Source organism: Mizuhopecten yessoensis, unplaced genomic scaffold (genome assembly GCF_002113885.1).
Source record: "Mizuhopecten yessoensis strain PY_sf001 unplaced genomic scaffold, ASM211388v2 scaffold11057, whole genome shotgun sequence".
Taxonomy (NCBI): Eukaryota; Metazoa; Mollusca; class Bivalvia; order Pectinida; family Pectinidae; genus Mizuhopecten; species Mizuhopecten yessoensis.
In genome coordinates, this window is record NW_018408857.1 from 301720 (window position 1) to 316319 (window position 14600).

At 34.9% G+C, this 14600-nt stretch overlaps 1 protein-coding gene across 1 annotated transcript; it reads right to left on the reverse strand.

Annotated features, from left to right (window-relative positions):
* Positions 1-523: 523 nt before the first annotated feature.
* LOC110465127 lies at positions 524-14365 on the reverse strand. Its single transcript, XM_021520728.1, has 6 exons — positions 14266-14365; positions 8925-9433; positions 6195-7636; positions 5438-5626; positions 4616-4852; positions 524-1174 (listed from the first exon to the last, which is right to left on the reverse strand). The coding sequence occupies exons 2-6, from the start codon at positions 9355-9357 to the stop codon at positions 1085-1087; spliced, it is 2391 nt and encodes a 796-aa protein (XP_021376403.1). The 5' UTR covers positions 9358-9433; positions 14266-14365; the 3' UTR covers positions 524-1084.
* Positions 14366-14600: the final 235 nt, after the last annotated feature.

The window sequence follows — 14600 nt, forward strand, 5'->3', positions numbered from 1 at the left end:
TAAATACTAGAACATTTCCACATATCATTTGTATGTTGTTCAAAAAGTATTTGTTGAATGCTTCTGATATTAAAGATAATTAATCTGATAAAGTTTGTGATTCATGTGTATTCTGTCATCCTCCATATCTAGTAGTCACGCTCACTTTCGCTCTCTGCACCCCTGGAATATGTCATAGCAAAATTGAAGGCTCAGTGTGCAGCACCTTGTAGATGAGACAAGAGAAGACTAGTCTGATCCTTTGATGTACTTCAAAAGAGTCTCGCGTCGTGTAACGGTAAAACTTACTGGCTTTGAAGTCGGGCGTTATTCCTCAGTAATCTTCAAAGTACAAGTATAGCATAGCGATTGGTTAGGATGCTTTTACCTGACACTAATCAAATAGCTAGCCGCGTGCCTTCAATTTTACTATGACATATTCCAGGGCTGTAGAGAACGAAAGTGAGCGTAACTCCTGGAGTATCGAGGATGGTATTTTTTATATTCATACTTACATTATTGATTCGCACTTTTTCTTTTCCACTGTTTGTTTGTTATGCAGTCAACACTAGTATATATGTTCCAAATGTTTTCTCCACTTAAATATCTAGTCCCTCTACTGTATACGCAATGTATTGTTAATATTCGGATGTGTGTCTCCACATCCAGTTGTAGAATATAATTTAAATGTATATTTATGTATTACCCTTACAGAAGTTTCATTTAACATGTATTTGAAATTATTGATAATTTAAAACTGCAATTTGGAACTGTACAGTGAAATACATTATTGATTTCTTGAAATAAATGAAGTTCTGGCTTAAGTTTTGTTGATTTATTTTTAAATCAAATGATGTCGATGATGATGCTGATAAGTATATAGGAACGAAGGTTTTGATGAAGGAAATTATGTCATTTTTTTTAATTCCTTTATTTTTTTTTATAAAAAACACAATTGTTTATGATTTGATCAAGCTTGAAGTAACATATATTTATCCTCAAGATGTAATACCTTAACATTCTAAAACATGATCAACAGTTGATATATTAACCGCTATATGTATCATAATACGAGCTCATCATTTGTCACTAGACCTCGGCTCAGCTACTGATGATGGCTGGGCAATATGTGGACTCTACCTTCCTGTGTAGCAAGGTTTCGGTTTTGGGGGATAAACGCTATCCATGTGTTGTTCTGTGAAGAAATATGAAAAATTATATGAAAAAATGTAAAGACCGTTCATGCGCGTGCACACACACTCACCTACGCCTGCGCGCACAGACAAATACTTGGTGCATTCACCGCTTCATCGGTTTATGATAGTGTTCAATTGAAAAACATACATGAACCTCTGAAAAAAAAATTCGTATTTTAGCTTCATGATTAGTTGTTATTTGTTACATTTTTGCCAGTGAAATATCGGATTCTATCAACTTGATAAAACTGTGACAAATATCAAAAGTGATATCATAACGGTAACTGCATTCAAAGGCAACGATTTTTTGTTCAGATTCAATGAAGCGACGGCAGAATAAGTGGTTGCTATGGTAATTGTGTGGCACACAATAAATATGTTTACATAAATATACAATTAAAAACATTTGTATAAGCAATCATACCAGAAAATAGCAGAAAACGTCGGAATTGAGTTGAGTTTCCCATTCAAAATGGCGCGCACCTTGTTGTCAAGCGTGATATCATTAGAATATGGCGCTAATTATTACGCTTCTGATTCCCGCCTTTATTTGATGCATTATTAGCTCACCTGGCCTGGTATGGTGGGGCGTCTGTTGTCCGTCCGGCGTCAACTTTTTACTTTAAACAACTGCTACTAAGTAACCAAGAGGCCTAGGGTGATGATATTTGGCCAGAAGCTACCACGTTTGTTCAAATAAATTACCTTCATCCATTTTCAAGGTCACAGGGGTAAAATATGTTAAAATCTTTAAACAACTTCTTCTGAATAACCAAGAGGCCTAGGGTGATGATATTTGGTCAGTAACATGCTGGGATGAAGGGCTACCAAGTGTGTTCAACTATATGAACTTGATTTATATTCATGGTCACAGGGGTCAAATATGTTTAAAACCACTTCTTCTGAATAACCGAGAGGCCTAGTGTGATGACAGTTGGCCAGTAACATGCTGAAATGAAGGGCTACCAAGTTCGTTGAAATAAATTACCTTGATTTATATTCAAGGTCACAGGGGTAAAATATGTTTAAAACATTTAAACGACTTCTTGTGAATAACCGAGAGGCCTAGGGGGCTGATATTTGGCCAGTAACATGCTGAAATAAAGGGTTTCCAAGTTTGTTCAAAGAAATGACCCTGATTTCTATTCAAGGTCACAGGGGTCAAATATGTTTAATCCTTTGAACGACTTCTTGTGATTAACCGAGAGGCCTAGTGTGATAATTATTGGGCAGTAACATGCTGGGATAAAGAGCTACCAAGTTTGTTCAATTAAATTATTTTGATTTATATTCAAAGTCACATGGCTCAAATATGTTTAAAACCTTAAAACGACTTCTTGTGATTAACCGAGAGGCCTTGTGTGATAATTGTTGGGCAGTAACATGCTGGGATGAAGAGCTATCAGGTTTGTTCAAATAAATGACCTTGACTTAAATTCAAGGTCACAGGGGTCAAATATGTTAAAACCTTTAAACAACTTCTTCTGAAGAACCGAGAGAGCTAATGTGATGTTATTTGGCCAGTTACATGCTGGGATGAAGGGCTACGAAGTTTGTTTAAATGAAAACCTTGAATCATATTCAAGGTCACTGTGGTCAAATATGTTTCAAACCTTTAAACAACTTTTTATGAATAACCGAGACATCTAGGGTGCTTTAATTTGGCCAGTTACGGACTTCTTCTGAATAACCGAGAGGCTTAGGGGGATGATATTTAGCCAATACCATGCTTGGATGAAGGGCTACCAAGTTTGTTCAAATATATGACCTTGATTTATATTCAAGGTCACAGGAGTCAAATATGTTTAAAACCTTAAAACGACTTCTTCTGAATAGCCGAGAGGCCTGTGGTGATGATATTTGGTCAGTAACATGCTGGGATGAAAGGCTACCAAGTTGGTTCAAATAAATGAACTTGACTTATATTCAAGGTCACAGGGGTAAAATATGTTTAAACCTTTAAACGATTTCTTCTGAATAACCGAGAGGCCTAGGGTGATGATAGTTGGCCAGTAACATGCTGGGATAAAGGGCTACCAAGTTTGTTCAATTAAAATACCTTGATTTATATTCAAGGTCACAGGGCTCAAATGTGTTTAAAACCTAAAACGACTTCTTGTGATTAACCGAGCGGCCTAGTGTGATAATTGTTGGGCAGTAACATGCTGGGATAAAGGGCTACCAGGTTTGTTCAAATAAATGACCTTGACTTATATTCAAGGTCACAGGGGTCGAATATGTTTAAAACCTTTAAACAACTTCTTAATAATCAAATGACCAATGGTGATGCTATTTGGCCATTAACATGCTTGGATGAAGGGCTACCAAGTTTGTTCAAATGAATGACCTTCGCCCATATTCAAGGTCACACTGTTCAATATATGTTTAAATCTTCAAATGATTTGTTCTGTATAACCAAAAGGTCCAGGGAAATGATATTTTGCTAGAAGCATGCAGGGATGGAAGATTATAAACTCTGTTCAACCCATTGTCCTTGTTCGACATTCAAGGTCACGGGCGTCATATGTTAAAATGCCAAAAAGCCAAGGGTACTGAAATTGGGCCTGTAGCGAGCTGGGAAAAAGGACTACCAAGTTTGTTCAAATGAATGACCTTGACCCACTTTCAACATGATGTTTTTGTTCAACAATTAAGGTTACAGGCGTTATATGTTTAAATCTTTTAATAGGTTTTTACGAATCAAACAGTGATATTCTGCCTGCAGTTGTATTTTAGTCCACTTTTAAGATTACAAGTTTGAGATTAATACCAGGTGAGCTATTCAGGTCCATTGGGCATCTTGTATAGATATATTATATTTGTCATGTTTTAGACACATAGGAGGGCAGTGAGGACTACAGAAAGGACGTGTTCCCGTAGACCGCAGTAGCTGTGACAGCCTGTCTGCATCTAAGGAGCTGTCCGACCTTAGAGCGTGACCTGGATGGGCAGGACTTTTGAATCTCAGAGGGCCCGGTAAGTCCAACTTACCCCCTCAAGTCGACCGAACACAGACTTCGTCAGTGAAGTGTAGACTATAAACCCATCAACCAACCAACCAACCAATCATGTTTTATGCTTTAAAAACGTAATAAATAGAAAATTTAATGGTGTCTTCAGTAATTTCATAAATATTTTACTTGTGTGGCTAGTATTTTGATATTTTTCACTCGTGCTGCACATTCGTGAAATATATCAACATATTAGCCACACAAGTGAAATATATTTGTTATTACTGAAGATTCCATTAAATATCCTTTATATCTTCCTCTGAAAAAATATCATCATTCTTGAAATTTCAACCTTTTGCTTACAATGTGTAGGATTCTATTATTTGAGATAACGATGTGCATGGGCCCTTGAAAAACAAAAATGTTGTAATCAAAATTCAATTGTCTTACTTCAAATAAGTAAATAAACAAATATAAATAAATACTTACTTGTTCCGAAGCAGCAGCGAGGGCACCAGAAACCTCGAAATCTTCACTGGCTGGAATATATGTTTTCACATAACGCAAGGTATCCATTGCAGATGCTGGTTTCTCCTTGTGAACGATTTCGACATAAAAGTCACAGTTTTTGTGTGTTTCATCGTCCCGTTGAAGGAACCATTTTGTGTTTGGTCTGCAGATAATGTGTGTTTCACATTCCCGCATGACTTTCTCTGGGTCAGCCAGCTTTAATGAACAAAAACAATATATTAGAATGGACAAAGATAATTTAAGTTTTGCAATTTCCTTTATTTTTAAATCTTTAACCCAGCATTGAAAGAAACCACTTTAATACAATAACTATTTTTCATATATAGCTCGTTTAACTGACATCAGCCAGACGCTTAAAATGATCTCATATTATTGGGAAACGTATCCGCGAAATTGCAGGGGTTACGTATATTTGCCGACAAAATTTAAAATCACGCGTAAATCTTTTAAATTGTAATTAGTTTCACGTAAAAAAACACCTGACCAAGTGCTAGGCTGATGTATGCCCCTTGAAGATTACAGTGGAGTGACACATGAGCGACGACCGCCTTCGAAGCATGTCAATTTTACATTTAGGCTGCCGCGCGATTCATTTGATGTAAATATATTAAAGAACTTAACTAGTTAACTCGTCATCTACAAGCTGCCCGTACAGAGTCTGCGAGCTTGTCATGACATATTCCATTTTTGCAGTAAACGTAAGAGAGCGGTAACCTCATTAATTTCGAGAAAAGGAAAAATTCAATTAACATGATATACTTCTCGTTATAATATACTTACTACCAGGTCGTCCTGTAATTGAACACCATCGTTAGCTTTTCGGTGAATCCAATTTCTGATAGATTCGCTAATCAAACAGAAACGAAACTGTAGTTGTCCTCCTTCGCTTTGTTCTTGTTCCTCCAGAAGTTTCACCGGTTGGGTTTCTAGGTGATGGAACCTTTTATCAATTTTGTTCTCCGTGGCAACCTTTTAAGAAGAAAAGGTAAATTATTTTCGTTTGGTTTATTTCGTTATCATTTTTAACGTTAATCTACATATCAATATTCTTTTCATTTTCTCTAAGTTTATATAAACCAGAACGTTAGGAAGGAGTCCATTATAAGTGAAATATAGATGATTCTATTTCAAATAGGTTTGTTATCGATTTCAAGTCTGTAAACAATTAAACAGTGGTATATATGTTAAAGTAAGGATCGACGTCATTAGCAGAGAAAAATATGCAGCAATCATGAAAATATATTCAGTCCGACACAAACTAAGGTATCTTCTACACAGTTGAAATTTATTATTGTTATTCATTTTACAATTACGTTTACCATTGCATCACATATGCTTAAATAATTATTTATATTGTTTTCAGTATTTATATTATTACTTTTATTAGAGCGTGTGCTTAAACAAAATGCTCTACTGTAACACTAGATATGTTTTCATAGTCGATGTTTGATTAAATAATTTGACCAACATATCATATACTTATGATACTTATATCAGACTTATATATTACGATATTTGCTAAGGGTTAGGTACGAACCCTGAAGTCAGTAATAGACGCTTTTGCGCCCTTCAGGTACAGCAGTACATCCAGTGTGTCGGTTCGGCCGTCCATCTTTCCTTGTCGTCCGTAAATGCTAGCACTGAGATTATATTCAATGTATCTCTGACATGTTGTGCACACGAAACCCGAGAAACGCTTAGTGTGAATAACAACGGATTCAAAATTGACGACATAAAACATATCAATGTCATCATCAACTTTGTTTTTGTCGGCAACACATTTCACCTCAACTAAATCCACAGTTTCACTGACAGTGTGCTTTGAAAAGCTGTGTACTTTGATTTGCTCATAGTTTTTTGGCATTCGATGAGGAATCAGTATTTGGACAAATTCGGCAAAAGCTTCCTGCATATAATATTCTGGCACTGGGCTTGTTATAACGGTGTCATCTTGCAGATGTAACGCAGCAGCAATACGTGGAATATCATTGTGGACGGTTTTGTAACAATGACTGGAGCCTCCATCCGACAGAAACCCAGGAGGAAACGTGGTGATAACATCTGAATTTGGAAGCTGTAAAATACATCCTTGGTTGGTGACCTGTTCACACCGCTGCCAGTCTGTCGATAAAATTGTCTTTCGTTTCGGTGAGTGTAAACAAGGTAATACCTTTGCCTGTTCATACGAGATATCCAAATATTTTGGCAAGGTCATTGTCGTTTCAGACAGCACATGAAGAGTTTTTGGTAACTTATTTGCCTTTTCTCTCGAGACATCAAAGGTTTTTGGACAGGGATCATCTAGGGGTTTTGGCAACACCTTTGACATTTTATACTGGGCATCAAGGGCTTTATTATCGTCAGTTTGTTTAATAAGTGTTTCTGCTTGTGGTGATGGACCTTCGTTGTTGTGTATATTGGTAAGCACTTGAACGGCGTCATTTAATGGTTCAATACACTCGTCGGACTTGCTCCTGGACACAGTTTGAGTATCATTTCTCTGTTTACTGTAACTACATTTACTGGCGTGTTCATCAATCTCTAGAATATCTGAACTACTAGACACATGCCGCTCTTGGATAGGCACAGTGTTATAATGTTGGGTTTCCTGTAGACGTTTGCATTTACCTTTGGAAAAACGTACGTAAATGTATGCACCTATAGAGAAAATAATAAAAGCTAGCGGAATTAATGTTGCCAATAATGCTACAGTTGTCTTTGAATTACGATGAGATTCGCTTTGTGGCGTGAAGTCGTTTGTCGTGTTCATTATTGCAGTAATTGTAGTCATATCCCAGGTGTCGTTGAAGTCTCCACTGCGAAGCATGCACTCTCTATCCCGAGTTTTGTCCCCGTCAAGGATGGCGACTTCGTGTAATCCACATTTGGTCGAGGGTTTGCACATCTCTGTACTTGAGTATACATCAGAATAGGTCTCCTCTGGACATTCTTTACAAATCGTGTGTTGAAAGCTTGTTACTGAAATGAAGTTATGTAATCATAAACTAAAGGACTAAATTTTTCCAGTTTGTTTGTACAAAAAATATGGTTATTGGTTATCTTAATGAACACAGGAAACGGCATTACTCTTATTTTTTTGAAAGAGCAGCATGTTTTATTTTGTGTGTGTGTTTTTTTTTTTAATTTTCCCCATTTAATTTTAAGTAAAGAAGTATTTCATGTGTTAAATAAATACTTTTCTGTCTGTAGTATAATTAAGTTTGCGAACGCAGTAAATATAAAAGACTTATTTGCAAAGATTATTTTATGTGTTAAATAAAAACATTTTTTTTCTGTATGAAGTATAATTAAATGTGTGAACGCAGTAAGTATTAAAGACTTATTTGTAAAGATTATTTTGTAAATATTTCACTATCAGAGCAATGAATTTATTACATGTTGGTCAATTATTTGACATATCTTACATGATAAAGGCTAATTCCTATTTTATATTTACAAACAATTTGATGGTTTTGAAAAGTGAAAAACAATTTAAAAACACAAGAACCCAGGTCTCATTATAACGAACATTCGTAATCATAAGAAAATTCCACAACAAACAGTAATGTGATTTCTTTTACATCAGTAATGTTTTACTATTTTGAATATTAAAGCAATCTGGGACCAAACACAACAAACTGTGCATTATTAAGGATCCCTGTCCCACTACAATATGATTGTTCGTATATACAGTTATATCCTAAAAATTTCGTTTTTGATATAGCTGTAGCACATTTGAGTCGGAACATTTCGGCTGACCTGATTGGTAGCCTAGTCGGTATATCCATCTGAGGCACAGGGTTCGAATCCAAGACTAGCCCCGTTGAGGTTTTACACACAGAACAATGTTTTTGACTTTGTTTGTTTCACATTTTTTCATAAAGGTCCCCCAAGGTATTGTTTTCTTGTCAAAAAAGATTAATGAAATCTATAGTCATGCCGGATAAATTAGTTTCCAGTGTGTAGTCATAGTTGTTGCCAGTGGTACGGGGATACTTAAAAAGCTGGATATGTTTACGTTATAATGGTCATTTAATGATGACGTCGATGTCGACTGAGTTATTGTAGTCTTTATACAGTGGCTTCTGATTAATAAGTAAATACTCTCTGATTGGCCAGTTTACGCATGTGTCTCATATTTCACGTTTGCATATATAACAAAAATCATTAGTAGTAAACACTATCATTAGGTTTAAATAATGAGTGCCTTAATCCTTTTCAAAGCACGTGATGATTAATTATATTATTATCAGGAAAATTACACTACCTTGAATAGCTGGCTCCTTCCCAGGTGGACATTCGCTATCTAGTATGTAAGTACTGTTTTTGCACGAACAAAAATTTTCAGTCGGTTCGCAAACGGCTTGGGATGGCTCAGACCTATTTCTCACATCCACATGTAGACATTTGGTTACACAGGCAAGGCATTTAGGAGAGTTTGTGTAGTTCGGTTGGAAATAACCAATTGGACATATCTGGCACTGTCCCGTTGTTTGTGGAAAAGTACAGTTTCTCACAAGATATGTTCCTGGCGGGCAGGACAAGCAGATGATAGTTGTTCCATTTGCAGCAGTAGAACGATAAAACAAGTTGGCATCTCTTAAAGGCACAGCTAAACACAGTGTCTGCAAACAAATCACTAGCAAAATGTTTAGGTAAAATGTCTCCATTTTACCGCACAACGTATGTACTCTTGCCATTACTAATTGGATTGAATAACACTTCCCCACTTTATATCAAGGGTATGCTGTTTTCAAGTTGGATGTTGATTGTGTCCTAAAAAATACAAATATATGTTTATTTACAGTATTATATTAAGTACGGTTTATAAAACACAGTAAACTATATAGTTTTATCGTTATCATTTCAGCGCTTAGTGTTAGTAGTTGAACCACTTGCTTCTAAGGAACTCAGCAAAGATGTTTTCATATGCTCTGACTGGATAGACTTGTTCAGAATGTAGTGGTTGCGCGAAGCCAATAAACAATGGGGATATTGTGAAAAGTAATGTGAAAACAAGCAATTAATAGTTAACTTATCTGTGGCAACAAATAACACTAAGTACCCATAATATTTAACACGGATCCTTTTTTTCACTCTCACTATAGTAAAGAAAAACAGTTACACGACGCAAGCAGACATTTTTCTTAGAGGCCCTGTGCGGATGGGTATTTCTATAAGAGACCGTGTGCGGAGGGGAATTTCTCTTAGACGCCCTTTGCGGAGGAATGTTTATCTTAGAGGCGGTGTGTGGATGGTTATTTGGTTTTAGGGGATCTGTGCGGAGGGGTATTTCTCTAAGAGGCTGCGTGGAAGGGGTATTCTCTGAGAGGCCGTGTGCGGAGGAGTATTTCTCTTAAAGGTCCTGTAAGGAGGGGTATTTTTCTTAGAGGACCTGTGCGGAGGGGTATTTTACGTAGAGGCCGTGTGCGGAGGGGGATTTTACTTAGAGACCGTGTGCGGAGAGGTATTTTTAGAACAATCGCTGCTTCACAATGACTTCATCTATCTCGTGGATAGATGCAGACTTTTTCACATATTAGCATTCAATGCATACATGCCCACAACAAAAAGTCATTTATATAAATTAAGTTCCTTTAGCCTACTCTGACGATCTTCTGGAACTACATGTAAAGGTGATAATGCTGATAACCATCTCTTTCCCTGCTCCACTGCTCCAGTCTTTTGTTTACGGGACCTTCCTAGGCAGAATTGGAACCCGACAACTGTATTCAACAGTTCGAGTAATATTCCCAGAGAACTACGTGGCCTTAAGCCTCTTAACTTTCATATTTGTTTTCATTTTCATTTTTTTTTTCAGTTCAGTATAATCTTACATATTTTTGTATACTTACTCATTCCATTGAATCATTTTTTTTTCATACCAACACAAAAATCATGTATAATAATATAATAATACTCAAGCGTGATACTAATCATCAGTAATATAATGCAACCTATTGATATATCTTTTTATTTTTGTTTTTATAATTGTTTATTTTTCAAAGTTTTTACATAAACAATTATGACATAAACACATATTCAAAAGCATACAAAACATTATCATCATCATCATCATCATCATCATCATCATCATCATCATCATCATCATAATAATTATCATCATCATTGTCATCGTCATCATTCACCATCATCAAATGTTTTACATTCCTTTAGATGCTATTTAAGAAAACAACTCCATCTATCCATCCATCCCTCCATCCATCCAGACAGACAGTCAGACAGACTTTCCAAAATGCAAATGGTTGACGAAAAGGCAATCAATAATTTAATTAATGTATTTAGAGAGAAAAAGGCATATTTTTATTAATGTTTAGGCAAGTTCAACTACTTTTATCCATTTTCGCCATTCATTAGTAAATTTAATGAGACATTGTTCCCCTTTACCATAAGCAATATATTTCTGAACATTGTACTATTCTTTAAGCGAATAACTAGAACCATAACATTTAGTGAGCTGTGTTAACATCTAGTTTTGTATATATAATGCTTAATTCAAAGCACAATTCATTACCAATTCTGTTTAAGATTCCTCGTTGCTCGATATATCCACAACTAATATTTTCTTTGTTAATTGTTAAGGAAATGGCAAGTGCATTTAAGAGATTTTTCAAAATTTATCAAAAGGCATTGTACTTCAGTGCACTCCCATAGGATATGAATAATTGTCTCCCTTTCCATGAAAAGTAAAACATAGAGAGGTTTATTTATTAGTCCATTCTTAAATAGGTATGGATTTGTTTTTAAAATATAATTATTTATTCTAAATTGTAACCATTGTAACCTTGTGCTATTTGTTACCCTGAATGGAACATCATATATTTTTTCCATGATTCCTTTTTATAGTAAAAAACAGTTCCCAATTTATTTTGTCCTGTTACTGTGATACTATTTCGAATAAGAACTTTATACAACACCATTTTTTTATTTTTTAATTAAACCTCAAGATTTAATGGTATAATTCGGTAAATCAACATCTTGTTGGGTATATTGTGATTATTAAGGTATTTCTTTATGCACATTATCACTCCTTGATACCTAAGATAATTTGTTATTGAACCATGAAAAGCACAAAATTCATTGAAAGAGAAAAGTTCTAAAATGTTTTAGTAAATTATTGATTATCATAATCCCCTTATTGAACCAATTTCCATAAAAAATGTCATTATTAATAATAATAATAATAATTGGCGGTTACAACCAAGTTCGTAGGTCGTCTCAAAACGGTTCACAAATTATTATCCGTGCAACCAGACAACATCTTTCTCAACTCCCTGGGGAGCATACAGCCGGTGCTGCCATTTCGGCGCTCACATCTAGCATTCAACAATTCTAGCACTGCCCAACCACGTACTCATTTACAGCTGAGTAGACTGGAACAAGCGGAGTAAAGTATCTTGCTCAAAGATACAACACAGTGACGTGCCGTGACTCGAACCCGCAACCCTTCGGTCACGAGCCCGGCGTCCTACCACTAGACTACCGTGCCTCCTATTCTTACCAAAAGTGATGTTTTTGTTATACCATATGGGTGTCTTAAATAAGGAAGGATCTTTCCTTCTATACATTTCTACTTTATAGTCTATGTCATGCCTTAAAAACAGCCTTGCAAAATAATGTTTTCACAATTAGTCTCTATCTTAATTAAATTCTCGTTACTACAATTAGCTTACACATTAATTAGTTTTTCAAAATCATACGCCATAATCCCTCTGACCAAAAGATCCTTCTGATCCAACTGAGTTTTAGAGATTCAATAAAACACAATATGTTTACCATTTTAAGCCCCCCATTGAAATAATTCTGAATAATTACCCCACGCTCAACTTTGTTATTTTTACTATTCCACAAGAAATTGAAAAGAATTGAGTTTAGCTGCTTTAATCTGGATCTGGTTAAGAGATAAAAAGATGGTTCAGCTGTGAAATTAATAGATTTCATTATGTTAATTCTCCCAATAGGAGAAAGCTTTTTTTTACTCCATCCAATAATTAAAGATTTAGGTTTGAATTGGGTGTTTTTTTAATTAATTTTAGGAATTCTACGTAAATCCACATTAAATTCAATACCAAAATGTGTAAACTTGTCAAACCCAAATTGAAATTCTATTTGGAAAAAGTACATCCCTACCATACTTTTTACTACCTAACCAAATAACTTAACTATTTTTACCATACAGATAGTTCTTTAACAGATCCCTTGAAAGATTTTTCTGTTCCATCTCGTATTAAAGAAGTGTCATCTGCATATTGCGAATTTAGACTCTGACAGTCATCAATATTAATAACAGTAATATTTCTATTATTTCTTATCCGAATTGCCAATATCTCTGTACAAAGTATAAACATGTAAGGTGCGATTGAATCGCCTTGGCGACAGCCGCGTTTTGTATTAAAGAACGATAACAATTTACCCTCCTGATCAAGAACAAGTATTAGAATGTAGTATTTTTACCCAATATCTCAAATAGTTTCTACATTTGAAGTACTTAAGGGCTTAATCAATATTTCCAAGACACCGAATCAAGAGCTTTTTAAAAATTAATCAATAATAGCACTCCAGGGATATTATGTTCTTCAGCATATTGCATGATGTCCTGATATGAATCCTGTCTTACCTGAGGTTATCATTTTTTTTAAAACTAACTTACTTTTTGTAAGTCTACTAGCTTTAGATGCAGATGCAACTTTGTACATAATATTTAAAAGAAAGTTAGGCTGACAATTGTGTATGAAATATTTTGATTTATTTGCCTTAGGAATAAAAGTGATGATGCCCTGACGTTGAGTAACGGATTACTGACCATTTGAATAACCATAATTTAGTGACCTAATCACAAAGTTTGGAATACATTAACAAAACTGACATCATATTTAGAAATGTTTATCTTTTATTCACAATTTTAATATATTTCTACGGAGCCCGTTAACTGACATGCTACACACTTATTTTATTTCGTTTTATCGAATTATTATTTTGTTTTTTCGAATTATTATTTATATTTCGAAAAAACGAAATAATAATTCGATAAAACGAAATAAAACAAGTGTGTAGCATGTCAGTTAACGGGCTCCGTAGGATACCGATAACCTATGACATAAACTTTATCGAACTTTTATTCGAATACCCGGAATTATGTGTTTAACACCTGTGTGTGTGTGTGTGTGTTATCTGTGAGCACAGAAGGCATGAAACATATCATTTAGTAGTATAAATACAGTACAATCTCTTTCCCACCTAATCACATAAATACATATGTATATGTATATGATATTTACTTCTATGGCAATATTAATCTACACAATATATCTGAAGAGACTATGTCCACAAATTAAGTAATGCGTTGACAAAATAATACATTAATATTACTCTTTATAAATTCTCTTGAAAATCGTTTATTTGACAGGTACAATAAACTCAGCTAACAAGGGTTACATTAAAACTTCTTAAACTTAAACATTTCAAGTGTAAAACAACCTTGTATTGCGAACATGTTACATATATAATTCACATTAACTTTGACCAAACAACGTATGATTATTAGTGACGCTTTGCTATTTGATTGTAATAATAAAAGAAGAACATACCTCTTTAGGGCTGTGCCGTCTTTATATGAAGTATTACGCCTTAAATATGTGATCACATGTCCTAGTTCATGTATAGCGATTGGGATTTCCAATGTACCTCGGAAACTTTATTCTCTCATATCCGGTCATGTAAGATAACGTTGGCCATGTAAGATAATGGGCTAATCACATCGCGTAGTAATACAAAAACTAAGGGGAGCAACTCCCAATATTCGCCCGGCTCTGTATTTATTAATTTTATCTATAATTTCATTTATAATAATTAATTACATGATCAGCCATGAATTAAAAAATTGACAACAAAAACATAATTTGTTTGCTATTTTCAACTAGGA

Excerpts from the sequence above, each read along its gene's own strand:
- LOC110465127 (XM_021520728.1), bottom strand. The coding sequence starts at position 9,357 with ATGGCAAGAGTACATACGTTGTGCGGTAAAATGGAGACATTTTACCTA. Across the intron at positions 5,627-6,194 it reads CGTCTATTACTGACTTCAGG|GTTGCCACGGAGAACAAAAT; the intron begins GTTCGTACCTAA and ends TCTTCTTAAAAG. Across the intron at positions 1,175-4,615 it reads TCGCTGCTGCTTCGGAACAA|AACAACACATGGATAGCGTT; the intron begins GTAAGTATTTAT and ends ATTTCTTCACAG.